General features: G+C 43.9%; 1 protein-coding gene across 4 annotated transcripts in view; it reads right to left on the bottom strand.

Annotated features, from left to right (window-relative positions):
• FOXO3 (forkhead box O3) overlaps window positions 1–10,871 on the bottom strand; it is a 119,820-nt gene extending 108,949 nt beyond the window's left edge. For all 4 annotated transcript variants that reach the window (XR_014524723.1, XM_083497669.1, XM_083497671.1 and 1 more), the window contains exon 1: window positions 7,861–10,871. Coding sequence is in view for 3 of the 4 variants with exons in the window: in XM_083497669.1 (XP_083353795.1) it covers window positions 7,861–8,448 (588 nt within the window). In the remaining variant the exon portion in view is untranslated. The remainder of the gene's footprint in view (window positions 1–7,860) is intronic.
• Between the last annotated feature and the right edge of the window lie 4,834 nt (window positions 10,872–15,705).

The following is a 15,705-nucleotide window of genomic DNA, read 5'->3' as shown; positions in this document are numbered from 1 at the left end:
TTGATATCTGTTTAATATGGTATCTGTCAGGGATGCTTGCCCTATGGTAAGAACTGGACTCTGTGACCCACTGAGAACAGCTTTAGGTATATTTATATACACAGATAAAGTAGTGCTAGTGCAATCTGCTCATACTTTCTGTACTTGCACAGATCATCAACTCCTGAAGATGCCTCTATTACAGAAGTGTGCTGTATTATGCTCTCACAGGTAAGTCATAGGAAACTGGTTTATTATATGTACATAATGTATGTGCCAAAATCCAACATCAACCTTTTCTCTTGGTTTGATGTATTCTTTATTTATAATTTCTTCATTCTGCAACTAATGTGTAACTGAGAAGACAAATACCTGCCATAAACAAAGCCGTTACACGTATACAAATGCTTTCAGGTCCCATACTTGTAGCCATATGCTATTTAGACAGTAACTGATTAGCACCAAGTATATTGTTTCCTGTGTTCTCGAAGCTACTAAAATGAGTTTCACCAAACTGTGGGAGGCAGTGGAAGACAGGAATGCCTGGTGTGCTCTGGACCATGGGGTCACGAAGATTCGGACATGACTAAACAACTAAACAACAACAACATATTGTTTCCTGTGGTTATTACCACATTTCCAGACAAGCAAATGGGAGGAATGATAACCCTAGACCTATTTAGTTTGCCAGGTGAAACTAAATGTTTAGTGTGTAATGTTCTGTCCTGACCCTTCCTGGGCCAATTGGGTGGGGGTTGAGCGGAAGTCCTTGTGCAAGTGTCCTCTGAAAAGAGTCATTAGTTGGATCCTGCCAATTACTTTCAACTGCATACCATCAAGAAAGATGGTGGCTGTTGGTGGAGGCCACCAAAAATTATTCCACCTGGCAATAACTCCTCACAGAAGCCATAACGACGTAGGAACATGGAGAGTCATATGACAGAGCCAGTCAGAAACATGCAGCTGTGTCGCAAATAATTCTTCACATATTGGCCTTTTTCCAGGTTCACACACTTAATCAGGTGAGGTGGGTGGCATTGTGGCAGAGGTCTTAGTGCCCTGGTTACAGAATGCCCTTCCCAGAGAGACTGACCTTTCACTTGTGTGTGTACGCGCCATTCTCCCAGGCATTTTATTGTGAATTTTCAGTGCATTTTAGATTTCTGGCGCTTGGTAAATTTTGTTGATGGTTTTACTGCTTTGTATGTTTGCTGTGCTGGTTTTATGTGGCTTTTCCGATTGTATGCAGATGTTACAGTTATTATAATGATATTGTGCTGGTTACTTTATTATAGCATCTTACTTATTTTAATCTTAGCAAACTGCCAAGACACTTCAGGTATCTGGGTGCTATAAAGTGTAAGTAATTGCTGTTGTTGTTGTTGTTACTGGTGTCCCACATGCTAAACAGCTCACAAATGTTACAATCCCCATATGAAGGATGTAACTTTTAAAATGGACCACAGAGTTAATACAAGATACACACACACGGAAGCACTGGGAGACGCACTGCAATTTGGTTATAGCTACTACTGTTAATTATTGCAATGCTTTGTTATATATGCAGCACCATGTAACAATAACCACATGTGGTCAAAAATAAAATGTGGCAATTCCATGTCTTTCAAAAGTAAGTAGCTTGATGCACTGTAAGCTTAGGTATGGACCGGACAATGAATTCACCTTCACTCAAACTGCCGCATGATAGACATGTCGCCTGCAAATTCCTCAGTACAGACCACTAGTAATGAACCAGGTGCCTTATATATTTCTGCAAATTTATTGTGCGATTTTGTTATTTACACATTACAAGAAGACAGTCTATTTATTTGTATCATTGATTATCATTATCCTTTTTTAAACCCATAAAAGTTTTTTTTGGGGGGTGGGGATAGAACAGTCTGTTTGTTGTATACTAGTATCTCACACACTCCAAGTAAAAAATGTTCCAAATCATTAAGATGTGTCCTTTTCAACACAGAGAACTTCAAAGTGGTGCACTTCTGAAGTAGTACATAAACATTCTCAGTGCAATGAATCTGCTTAATAATTTAATTTTTAAAAGTAAGTCCAAGCTAAGAGTACAGAATGTAGAAAAAAACAACAACTAAAAAAACCTAGCTATAAGGTCCCCTACTTTCTCTGCCATAGCCATCATGTTTGTGTGATCAGATCTGACCCATGGAGGTACAAGTCTAAACGAATACTAGTTTCTCCATTGTTCTACATAAACCAGGGAAGCTACTCAGATTACTCTGAAGCAAGGCACACAAGGCCAACACTGTGCTGAAGGTTTGGATATGACCAGTACCTGGAGGGCAATCGTCTGAGAACCACATCTATACCACTTTGAGTCCATGACAGACAGAAGGCAGGATATAAAGGTAAGAAAATTAATGTTTTTTAAAAGAAGGCTTTCCAGTACTTTCCCATGGGCAGTTCATAATTCGTTTCTATTAGATGAGAAAATGCCTCGCGGATAAAAGATAGTAGCATCTATTTTGGCCTGCCTAAGTTCCCTAAAAACAAACAAGATTTCACAGGTCTAGTTTGGTCTCCTCCTCCAGTAAGGTCATGTTAGAGGTTATTGCAAAATTTCTGAACTAACATATCACCAAGTATCCAGGGATGCAAGTTTTTAACATTTTAATTAGCTCAAAGTACCAGTTAAGGCTGCTCATAAATGAAATCAATATCAAATTAAAATTATAAATGGTTAGAAATGTTTCAACTATGCTTAGCAATCTAATTAATGTAAGCACTTTGCTGCATGGTCTACAGTATGCTGCTATTGAAATCAATGAGCATAAATTCAATACAGTCCTCCATGTTGCTACATGTTGTTGTTTTAACCGATCCTCTGTAGCCCATTTGATACGAAAGTTTTCTTAAGGAAGCTGCTTAAAAGGCTTTGGCACTACAGATTGGACTCCAAACAACTACATCTGCTAACGACGCAGGCTCTGTCAGAAGAGCAACAACTGACATCCCACGTCTAAACTTTATGGCATTTTTATGGTGCATTTAGGGTAACTCTTGGAAATGCAGCACATGATGCAAAAATACATGTGTATTGTATGACATAACCACTCCCTTGCTTTAAACTGCTGAACATTATTTATTATTATTAGTAATGAATTATGAGATCCTTCCATGCTCAGTTCACGACGATTGAAAGCCCTTCGTTTGTATTTAAGCTTCTACTGGTGTGTCCTACAGAGAAGCTGGGACACATGAAAAGGTTACTAATAGAAACCTTGTGGTGCCTAACTAACTTCCAAATGACTTGTTTCCACTGAACAGCCTACATTCTGTTTTATTCCCATCAAATGAAAATATTTAAGAGGAAAACAGTTTCATTGTAAATTTAATAGAATTCTGAATGCATGGACTCATTCATGCCTCTAAGACGAATACTGTAGCTGTATAAAATCTTTGTACATGGGATCTGCATCAGGCAAATACAATAGGCAACATTTGAGCAAATGCAAAAAGTCACGGCATTTATTCTTGGCCACTGTAATAGAAAATAAATCTGCTATGGTTCTGTGTTGTATCAACACCTTCTTTCCATATTTATTACCTGTATATATTTTTCATGTGAAAACACAGTCACATATTAAATATGAAAGAAAATATTTTCTTGCTACTCTTCTTCAACTGTGTAAAAAAACTCAGGGCCACTTCACCATAAGTTACAAAATTCTCACGCAATAGGCACATTCATGAAGAAAATAACATAACTCAGTCGGTACAGCGTGCATCTCTTAATCTCTGTGTGTTCACATGTCGGACAAAAGAATTCCTGCACTGCAGTGAGCTGGTCTAGATGATCCTCACAGTCCCTTCCAATTCTACAATTCTAAAATTCTAACGTGCACACAGGTGTGCCACATGACCATGGCAGATTAATTACATGTACAGATGCACTGACACCAGTCCTGGGTGTGATCGCTATTACACAGGAGATGCAAATTGTTGGCTTTGTAGGAAAAAAAGTGTTGTGTAGGAATGCCTGCCAATACAGGAATTTGGTAATGCATGAAGTGGTTCCTATTTTATGTGTTTATGGATGAGGACAGACCTTAGGGTAGACCCACTGAAATTAATGGCTATGATTCACTTAGGTTAATTCATTTCAGTGGGCTGACTCTGACAAGCACTAGCATTAAATACAATCTTTTCAAAGGGAGTTGAGGGTGGTACGACAGAGGCATCATCGGTTACGTAGTGCACACATTTCTTTTGTCCTACCAATAGTTCTGGTCAAACAGGTTTTGCTGGCTCTTGGAGGTCTACAAAACCTTGCAGAACCTGTGAACAAAGACAACAGAGGTGCGTACACCATGTGCAATAATAAGCCTCTGTCATAGCATCCACATCTCCCTGGGTGAAGGCTGGTCATCACCAGTGCAAATAGTCATCTTTTGCTTTGCTGGCTTAGGACTTTGTTTACACAGAACAAATGGTTCAGCAGGAACTGAGAAGAGGAGGGACAGAGGGATATGGGTTTTCAGAGCAACTTTTACTCAAATATCATGTTTCATTAAACCCTCCCCCCAAGAAACTCAAAGGGGGTTGCAAGTTGAAAGAGAGAAGATGGACAGAACTTGGGGTCATCCAGTGAGGTTGAAAACTGGCAGAGTCAAGGGGATAGTGAATATGTCTTCACATGGTACAGAGTTAAAATATGGAATTCACTTCCACAAGATATAGTGACAGCCACCAACTTAAAGGGCTTTAGAAGGGTATTAGACAAATTCATGGAGGAGGAGACTATCAATGGCTGCTAGTCATAATGTCTATATTGCTTCTATTATCATAATCCGGATGCCTCTAAATATCAGGTGTTGGGAATCACTAATGTGGAGAATGCTATTGTGCTCGTGTCCTGCATCGTGGCTTCATGGACACCTGGTTGGTCACTGTGAGAACAGGATGCTGAACTAGATAGGATTGATCCTGCATGACATGTTCTCCCCGTGGCAATCCACCATGGCCTGTGGCTGGGTGGCATGAAGGGAGAAAGGGCAAAATGACTGTTATTTTCTTCCACCCTTCCTCAAGATGCTCAAGGCAACTTACATGGTTCTTCCTCTGCCCATTCCAGTTTATGTGGTAGGTTAGCATTTTAAACACCAACAGGGAAAAGGCTTTGGAATGGGAAAATGGCAGTAAAGACAAGGGTAACACTCTCAGGTGCCTCCTCCTAAGAAGCTTTTTAAAAAATAAAAAATAAATATTAGGACTGGAGTTCCAGTACACAATTATCTGTGCATAATGTGCAGCCGGCCCCCAAACGGCAAACCCTATATAAGCTTCAACTGTGCCATGGAGCTTCAATGTGCCATGAGTGTGATCCTATGCATATTCAGTGGAGCAGATGTCCCATCTTGTTCAATGAGGCTTACTCCAAAGTGAACACACAAAACCACAGGATGATATCAATGTTAGTTATGGTCATATTCAAAGCAGACCCAGTGAAATCAGTGGACTCAAGTCAACTGATTTCAGTGGGTCTACCCTAAGTACGAATTAGTCAAATTTCACCCACGTTCATTGGTACTTCCTTCCGAAAAAGCATTTTGCAGGAGGAGAATCCTATTAATCTGTGGCATAGAAAGCTGCCTTTGTAGACCGTTAAGATTCTTGGCACTTCATGGTTTGAGAGACAGGAGGACCTTCCAGGGTTGAACTTGGAATCTTCTGAACGGAAAGCATGTGCTGTGCCACTATGGTGCAGACATTCGCTGGTGGGGCTCAAACACCCAGCCACTGTAAGTCACTGGCAGCAGCTGCTGATTGTCGCAAGCTGCCTTATACCAAATCAGACCATTAGTCCAACTAGCTACAGTGACGGGCGAGAGCTGTGCAGGTTTTCAGACAGGAGTCTTCCCTACCCCTACCTAGAGCTGTTAAAGACCAAATCTGGGACCCTCTGCATACAAAGTCATAGTGCCTGACCATTGCAAAACTTTTGTTCTGTCTAAGCAACTACCTCTAAGAAGCATGGGTGATGTAAGTAGAATGGTTTATATTTGTAATACTAGTAGACAGAAGCATTTCAAAAAGTGCCAGTGTTCCACATCTCATTTATGTGTTAAAATGTCACCAGCAACAAAAGACGGTATGCGAGTACAAACAGGAGTTATAATTCCTAGCTCAAGTTATTGTATAGCACTATTTAAAAGGCTGTGGGGTGCCTTTTACATACCGATGTACGTAATGCCATAATCTGTGTGGCTATTTAATGTGAAGAAATAGCTATCCAGTTCACCCCACTAGCAACAGATATTGCTTTCTATAACTCTTAACTATTTAGCATCTTGAGGTTCTGGGTTTGTTTGCTATTTTAAAATACTATCCTGTCCTCTCTAGATGCACTTATTTACATTGCTTGCTATTTAAAAGTGTTCTTAATTTCCATTACTTGGGTCTTGTCTTCTGCTGAACAAAGGAATTTAAAATGTAAAATAAAAGACTGTGACAGTGTAAATACACAAATATTGAGAAACACAAAAAGCAAGTGATGTCCTCACTTATTTTTTAGCTCAGTAGATTCAGAGGCTGCTGCATGCATATAATCCCATCAAACAAAGGACAGTCTCCCACATGGCAGATTTAAACAGGGGATTGTTTTGCTTCCCTATCTGCTGAACAGTACCGATTCCACAGTTTAGGGATTTAGCCACAAGTCTTGGCTACTAGAAAATAAATAATGGGCAACAAGCACAAACACACCACACCACCATGTAAATAGACATGCCACTGAAATACTCTTGCTCATTTCTGGCATAAGTTAGAAGCTACCTCCTTTGCTAACACAGGAGGAGACCACAGGTCGCGTTTGACTGAGAAGACATTGGTCTAGCTTAGGCAGCAGCAGGTGCTGGGATCAGAGCCTAAGCCAGGCAAAGTAAAGGTGCTCTTAAAGAACCCTTATGGACTGATCCTGAAGCAGGATCCCTGAGAGAGAGGTGCCAGTGTTTCCTCACAACACCTTGAGGGTCACCCTTGCAGAGGACAGCAAAGAACTAGTTTTGGAAAGTTGTTCCACCCTGTGGATGGGACCAACCAGGCCTAAAGCCCAGGGGAGAAGGGGAGATCCGCACGGGTGGGGCGCACCGCATGAGAGAAAGCGCTCTATGAACATGTCCACGCAGTCTCGGCCACGCAGTCACCTTCTTCACACGGGCATCTCCTTCAGCTCCTACCAGCAGAAGGCTATAATCTAGAAATGTGGGTTAGTTGATGATGTGGGTCAAGTGTGTTTGGTGGTGGTTTTTGTGAGGTTTCTTTTTTAAGCTCTTTATTTAGGCTTGCCGATCTTGACCACGAAAAACCAGTTCAAGTGTATGTCAGAGAACTCAAGTTTTGTTGGGTCAAAAACGGAGTCAAATATACCCTACTCTCACAAAGTCACTTGTAACACTGAACAAAAACCAGTTCCTCGCCCCACCATAACACTCGTGAACCACTTTTTTTCCACCGTCAGAAACCACGACGGCATTTTTGTTCTGTGTTTTGAGAGCTTTAAAAGAGTAGGAATTTTCCCGCCCTTTCCATGCGTTCTGAGGGGAGGTTCAGCGCTGGCGCTTGTTATGACTGGGAAACAAACGGAGATAGAGAGGGGTGGTCGTTTTTCTGCACTAATTAACACTGAAGATCGTGCGCGTGCGGATCATGTATATCCTGCAACGGAGTTGGGGTGGTGGTGGTTTGCCTTCAGATACTGTAGATCCATTCCGACCCACTACTTTGAGGGAAAGTAAAAAAGGAATACGAGACTGAAGAGAGCGTGTGACCCACACAGGAGATCCCGTTCGCACACCACCCGCCCGGCCGACCACCAACTTTCCTCCCCGCCCGCCGCGCGCTCACCTTCCAGCCGGCCGAGCTGTTGCTGTCGCCCTTATCCTTGAAGTAGGGCACGCAGCGCACCATCCACTCGTAGATCTGCGAGAGGGTGAGGCGCTTCTCCGGGGAGCTCTCGATGGCGCGAGTGATCAGGTCCGCGTAGGACAAGTTCCCCCACGCGTTTCGGCGGGACGAGCATTTCCTCGGCGCCGCCGCCGCCCCGCTCGCCCCCGGCTGCTGCGGCTGCTGCCCTCCGCTCGGCGCCCTGGCGCCCTGGCCGGACCCGTCGCCGGACAGCCCCGAGAAAGGCGCCAGCAGGCGGGCCGTGTCCTCCGGGGCCAGCGCCTCGCCGCCGCCGCCGCTAGGGACGGCGTCTCCGACGGCCATGGCCGAGCTGCCCCCTTGCTCCTCGTCGTCGACGTCGTCGTCCTCCTCCGGGATCATGGAGGCGGCGTCGGCGCCCGCTTCCCCCGCGGGCTTGGCCGGGCTCGCCTGCAACTCAGGCCTCTGCAGGGGCCACGTACAGGAGCGCGGGCGGCTCTGGGGCTCGAACTCGGGGTCCAGGTCCACGTCCACGGGGGACAAGGGGGCGGGGGGAGACGCCTCTGCCATCTTGGCCTCTCCCCCGCTCTGGAGGCTGCTCTGCCTGCCTGCCGATCCGCTGCCAAGTGGGGATGTCAGGGAAGAGGAGCCCGATCCACACCTCGGCCGTCCCTCCTCCTCCTCCGCCGCCGCCTCCTCCTCTCGCACCTCCTAGTAGCAGCGATCAGCGAGGTTGTACAAACATGCCACGCTCCATTAAAGGTCCGGCCGCCTCCTTTTCACCCCGCCACCTCTCCTTCCCTACCGCCAGCAACAACAACCAATAAAATCAATCGGGGGAAAAACGATCAGGTGGTCAAGCCGGCTCCAGGTGCGTCCTCTTCCTCGGGATCCTGAGAAGCGCCGATTTTGCAAGAAACAGCCCCCCCCCCCAAAAAAAAACACCCAACCCTTGCAGAGTGGGAAAGCAAATCTCCGCGGCGGCGCGCCCGTGTGTTTGTTTATCTTTCACCCCGTGCAGGATTGCTCCAATAGCATCTCGCGGTATGCATTAAAGAGACCACTTCCCGCGGGCTCTCTCCCCCTCCGCACGCCTAAAAATAAAGAGAGAGCCACGAGTCTCTTCTTGCTTGTTGCTTTGGCGGGCGCTTTCTGTTCGGCTCCAGGAGTCCTTCTCCGCCGCTGACTTCGAAACAGCTTAGCTGGGAAACTGAAGTCTTAAAACGCACCCGATAGCGCCTGCTCCATTCCTCTTCCCCGCCCCACAAAAAAGCAAAAAAAAACAAAACCCCAAAAAAGGGGGCGCAGAGGGGCAAAACAACAACACCGGGAAACTCACGCTCTGCTGTGGTTTTTAAAAAATCCGAATCTTCAACGTGGGGGAAAGAGAGAGGGAAAGAGAGCGAAGACTCGGGATCCAAGACAAGTCAAATCGCCGGTCTTCCAACAGGTCCAGAAGCCCGGAGTCCTCGTCCTTTAGGGCTGCCAAGGTTTTCGTTCCAGCATCCACACCAGCCCGCTCATCACCTCCTCGCTCCTGCTGCTGCCATCTTGACAGTTTCCCCTCTTTCACTCAAGTCATTTAAACAAGCCTTGGCGAAAAGGCAGAGCGGGAGGTCACGCAGGCGGAGGGAGGGAGAGAGGGAGGGAGGGACGAAGGAGAGAGCGAGCGAGCGAGCGGCAGGTTCCAAGCAGCGGCGAGCAGCTCGGACGGCGGAAAATCCAGGTCGGAATTCACAGGAGGAGGAGGAAGACGCAGCGTTGCTGCTGCTGCTCTTGCTGTATGGCTCCTGCTAGCACGGTTCCCTCCAGCTCGTCTCGCCTTAGGCAGAGGAAGAAGCCTTTAAAACAAAGCGACGCGGATGATCCCCCTGCCTGGAAGAAGCGCAGGAGGAGGAGGAGGCGCCACTGGCGGGGACGAAGGGCGCCTCTGCAGCTCGCGCGAGCAGCCCGCCGCCCTCCGCTCTGCTGACTTCCACATTCCTTCTCCTAACAACCAGCGGCGGCAACACAAAGTTATAGACACACGCAGGGAGCCACAACCTAACCCGGTAGCAGCAGCCTAGGCGCCACCCACCAAGTGGGAAGGCCTTGCGTCGTCGGCGGGAGGGGCGAGCGAGCTGCCAGCGCAAGGCTGGCTATCTGGAGGCATCTCAGCCAACAGGCGCTCTCGGTCGCCTGCCTTTAACCCTTGGAAAAACGCATCGCTGTTAAAAATCAGCAAATGGAGCCATTCATGGAGGAGCAGGGATTTAAAGAAACAATGCATTAATAAAGAGGTGTGTCTTAGGAGATCTGGGTTGTGTTTGTTACTACGTGTTACCTTAGCTTTTGTTATGTTTTGTTTTGTTGGAACGTTTCCCCACGTTTTGTTTACTGCCTTTGCCCTCAATCTTTCCCTTCCACTCAGACCTCTTACCTTTAAAGCAGAGCTTAGAAAACACAGAAGTTGTGTGGGCACGTGCTGACCACTTTTTCATGCGCTGGAACGTTGGGGACAATCTTTGCAGTTCTCTGTTGTTTTGCTACAAAACATGTGGGTGGGTTGGAAACACAACAATGCCTTTTCTTTTACAAAGCAGTAGCTGTTGGAGTTTTCTGCAGTGATGCTGGAGTTTCTGCTGCAAAGGTGCCAACTAAGGCAATCCTTCTGGCAGTTCAAGCTAAGGCTAATGTTTGAAAATTCAAAAGTAACCACTAACGGAAGCGTAATTTTCACACTTTTTTAACATTGAGAGGAATTTAGACATGTTTAGATGTGTCTTTCCCATTTCCAATTTCTTTGGAGAAAGTCATGCGATAATGAATGAATAAACGGATAAGTTAACAAACTCTGGTAAAAGGTTCAAACATTAAAGGAAAATATGCTTCATTGTTCCTGCTTAGTAAGTGCTAAGAATCTAATGGTGGTCAGATATTAAGAGTATGCAGATGCATAGCAAGGCATTACTTTTTCTGGTGAGACAAAATGTATCCCTTACAGAAATCTGATGTGTGGCCCAATTCTATGTATGTTTTCTGAAGTTTCATTAAAATCAACCAGATTTATTCCCAAACATAGAGCATAAATAGGTTAGTTTTGTTTTAATCACAGCCACCCACCCAGCACTAGGTGACTACAAAATCGTGATAGGGGGAGGGCAAGTAATTAGATAACAAGAAAAGTGATTACTTTGCCTTTTCTATAAATATAGTAGATTTTATAGGTATACATAAAATACCCATTACATACCATTAATTTAAGTGAGTGAGAACTATACATGTGCTCTGTTGTCCAACTGAAACAGATGGGTGTAAAAATGCCTTATTTTGATGTACATGTTAATGTTGATGTACATGTGATTTTTCTTTGGCCATAACCAAGTAAGAGTTGGGCCTTTACCTTTCTTTATTGGGATCCTTAAGTAAATAACACCACCAGGTTGCAACATTATGTATGTGTTTTGGCCCAGATTCAGAATTCCCATGAAGACCTTTTCACCACTGTTTATTCTAGATAACACAATATCAGCAATTGACTGCAAGATCTTGGACTACATTTATGTAACACTCAAGTATCCAGATAGAATGGGTTGAAGTAATGTGGGGAAATAATTGATTTTTTAAATGACTTCATTCCCATGCATACTTATTTCCAAGTGAACTGGGCAGCATTTTCTTACAGTGGTTTATATATAATTTCATGATCCAGCTGGATGATAATGGTTTTAATATATTATTCAGCAGAAACAGTCACTGCACCCTTTACAATGATTCTGAAGATTTCATTTCAAGTAAGTTGGTAGTTATAAATTGACATCACTTCCTCACACTGTACAACATGAACTAGATTGGAAATTAACAGCGCTTTCATACTTTTTAAAAATCTCATCCCCTCCCTGATGTTTATTCCGAAAGTGCTCTGTTTAAACACTACCTTGTTTAAATAGTGGAGAGGCTGTGAAAGAGTCAACATTTCATTCAAACAGATAAAGGGTTCACTTTATCCAGGACTGACTTCAGTTAATTCCCATACAGTCTCGAATTTGTAACTGATAATTGATCTTGCATCATGTTTCATTAGCTACTAATAATTTGCATAATCCCCCCCTAACTTTTATGTATATATGCACATTTAGAATTACTGCCCAGGTACTAACTGTTGATTGACAACTTCAAGGCTCCCCCCTCCTCTCCCCCACATGATTCTTCATCCATTAGCAGCACCCCCTCTTTTTAATTCAATCTTTACTGGTTTAAAATCAACACACAAAAAAAACTTAGAAAAAGAAAACAGAACAAAAAAACCACAATACATCTCTTAAAAAAAGAAATAGAAAAATACATTGCGAATACACAGAAATATTCCAGCCATCAACTTCCAACAGCCTTTCAGATAGAGGACTCCATCGAATCAGGACCGTCCTCCATAAGGCAGAACATGTGGCTACTTTGACACTGATATAAATAGGGGCTATGGTAAATGCGGAGGAATTCCATTCTATGTGCATATCAGAGCTAACCTATGGAGGTGGGGGTAGTATTTTGTGTATCCCAGAGGCATCTGGTTGGGCAGTTTGGGAAACAGGATACTGGAGCAGAACCATGTGTTTACCTGGCCAAGACATGACATCACTTGAGATGTCAGATAATGGGGCAGAAAGGCATGGTTTGAGACACAAGCCTTGCAGGCAAGAGGTTCCCCATACCTGAGATAGCACTTCAGTCAGATTCAGCAAGGTTCATTTATATGTTCTTAAACTACTATCCGGGACGCGGGTGGCGCTGTGGGTAAAACCACAGTGCCTAGGGCTTGCTGATCGTATGGTCGGCGGTTCGAATCCCCGCGGTGGGGTGAGCTCCCGTCTTTCGGTCCCAGCTCCTGCCCACCTAGCAGTTCGAAAGCACCCTAAGTGCAAGTAGATAAATAGGTACCGATTAATAGCGGGAAGGTAAACGGCGTTTCCGTGTGCTGCGCTGGTGTCGGCTTGCCAGAGCAGCTTCGTCACGCTGGCCACGTGACCCGGAAGTGTCTCTGGACAGCGCTGGCCCCCAGCCTCTTAAGTGAGATGGGCGCACAACCCTAGAGTCGGACACGACTGGCCCGTATGGGCAGGGGTACCTTTACCTTTACCTTTAAACTACTATCCACTGGAAGAGCTTTGTGCATAGGCCCAGTCCAAACTGCTTTGCTCTCTGTAGCCTCAGTGACATCAAATGCAAACACCAGCAAAATGTAGCCCAGGGTCCCAGGACCACCAGCTCCTTCCTATGCTTTTCCTTTGTATCACTAACACCTTAACCCTACTTTTCACAGAATTTGTCCAGTTTCAAAACAAAATTTAAATATATTTCTTACTATTTTCATTTGGGCCCACAGTTGTGGTCTTAAAAGGGTTTTTCAGATGGAGCTGAGGGTTATGGATATAGGTGACTCAGACTTTCATTCTAATTAAATGTATTTTGTAAAGACAGAATGGTTTTTTTTCCACATTTAGGACCTCATACACTCTCATATTTGGAGCTGATAAGGAATTTTCTACCAAGATATATTGGCTGGGTTTCAAAAAGAAACAAAAAGCTAGGGTTGCCATATTTCAAAAAGGGAAAATCCAGACACAAAATCTGGAGCTTTTTTTTTTTTTTTTTTGGCGAAGTTGTTGAACTCTATTTTTTGGAAAATTCGTAAAAAAATCTGCACTGATATGGGCTGCCATATGCCTGTATTTCCCAGACATTTTAAGGAAATTCTGCCTGGATCCTATTTTTGGCAGGGGAGTCCTGGATATGTCCAAGAAATTCTGGACATATGGCAGTCCTTAAAAGAGCAAAACAAAACCTCTACTCCCTGTAGGATATGGTTTTGCTCAGTTTGCCTGAGCCACCTGGAGCAATTTGCGCCACTATTACTGCAAGCAGGTATCCTGAGGCTTCAGTTGCAGTGGAACACTTCATGGATCTCTCAAGTCTCATTTGTGGAATCCCACTTTGCACTGGGACTCTTGGGAACATGAGCCTGCAGTTCTATCGTTTTTCTGTAGTTAGGATTCGATACTTTCCACTTCATTATCTCCCTTTATCTCTCAGGGCCTGTTGACTCTGGAACTAACCTAGCAATAACCAAATGAAGAAAATCCAAATAATTTTATGTGTTACATTCAGGGTAGACTGCAACACTTGGAACCCACCAAGCCAGTTGCCAAAGTACTTATCCGTCACTGTGTATGAGTTTGAAAGTGTGTGCGTGTGTGCGCGCACACACACACACAAAACCAGCCAGGGTGGTTTTAAACCAGTCAAGTGGCAATTCTGGTTACCCATTGCCATATTCACATTTAGAGACTATAAAATCAAAGCTCTTTGTTCAAAGTTCTTTGAACAGGAATCCTTGTTGCAGGATTACTACTGTTCTAGTCATACTAGCATCATTTCAATAAATATATCCACTTCCAGTTTCCCTTCTTATACTGAAAAGGCCTGGTCCATCATTTCTTTATATGGAATGCAGGTGGGATGTAAGCATACAAAGTACCCATTCTTTAATTCCACAAAAAAATGAGAAATTTTTTAAGAACTAATGGTTTCACAGTTGTAAGGTTAGGTTGTTTCATTTTGGGTCAGGGATAGAGAACCTCTGCTTCTACCCCCGAGATGTTGTTCTAGTCCAATTCCCATAGACAATGGTGAGGGATGATGAGTTGAAATCTAACATCTGAAGGGTTGTAAGTTCCCTTCCCTGCTCTAGAAATATATTGGGGCGGTGTTCATATTTTATTATTCCTTCCAAAGAATCCTGGGAGTGATAGTTTGGAGGGGCAGCAACAAATCTTCTAGCCCCATATCATTAAACTATATTACTTGTGGCTCTCTGGGAAGATGGAATAACTTGATCAACTTTCAGTCTATGGTAGGTTATGTCCACAGTGTAGAGGCAGGATTAAACAGGTTAGTTCAGCGCAGAGCTCAGAGGCCATTCTCATTTCCTGCCTTGGATTGTGTTATATTTTGACTAAAACAAAGAAAAAAATATCCCAATAGGACAGGCTGAGCTATGTGTAAAGAAAAAGTAGAACAGAGCCACTGAACAAAAATGACTTTAATAAAACTGTCCATCCTAGAAGGAATTGAAAAGACTGGGGCTATTGATCTTCAAACAAAGATGAGTAAGAAGATACATGACGTGGGCATACAAATAATGAATGGGATCAAAAAGATAGGTAAGGAAACCTCTATTCACTCTTCAGTGCTACAAAAACAACAGGACAATAAATGTGAAAGATGAGCAACTATGAAAAGATGTCCACATGATATGAGGAAATGTGCCCCACACTGTATTTGAATTGTCGTACTCATTGCCCCTAAAATATCACTGGTGCTGTTTAGTGGGAGTCAAACAAAATTCAATATTGATGTGAAAATATTATTGTGTCTGCCTGTTGGCAGATATCTGGCTCCAGGTATTACTGAAAGATGGGTTGTTGAATGAGGCTGCTTCCGTGATGGGTACAACAACAATTATAATATTGGAGGCTTTGGTATTATGCTGCACAAGTGACAGAAACTCAGCAGGTTTAGCTTGCCCTTGAATTTGCAATGCCTGGCAATGCTGTTCCTGTTAAATTGCATAGTTGTTAAAGGGGTAGAACCTAGGGGCTTTTTTTTTTTTAAGGAAAAGGTCAAAACCACTGCAACATACCACCAAGGATCTATAGCCCATCCTGGATAATGGCACTCCTCTTTTGTAAGATGGGGTGGTAGCCTTGCTTACATTGTTTACAGTCAGCCCCCTGATCTAAAACAGATACCCAACAAGAGGCCACAAAACAGAGACACAAACACCGCGATCAG

Source organism: Podarcis liolepis (genome assembly GCF_965112155.1).
Source record: "Podarcis liolepis genome assembly, chromosome: 3".
In the NCBI taxonomy this organism is placed as follows: Eukaryota; Metazoa; Chordata; class Lepidosauria; order Squamata; family Lacertidae; genus Podarcis; species Podarcis liolepis.
This window is presented reverse-complemented; position numbering and strand designations above follow the sequence as displayed.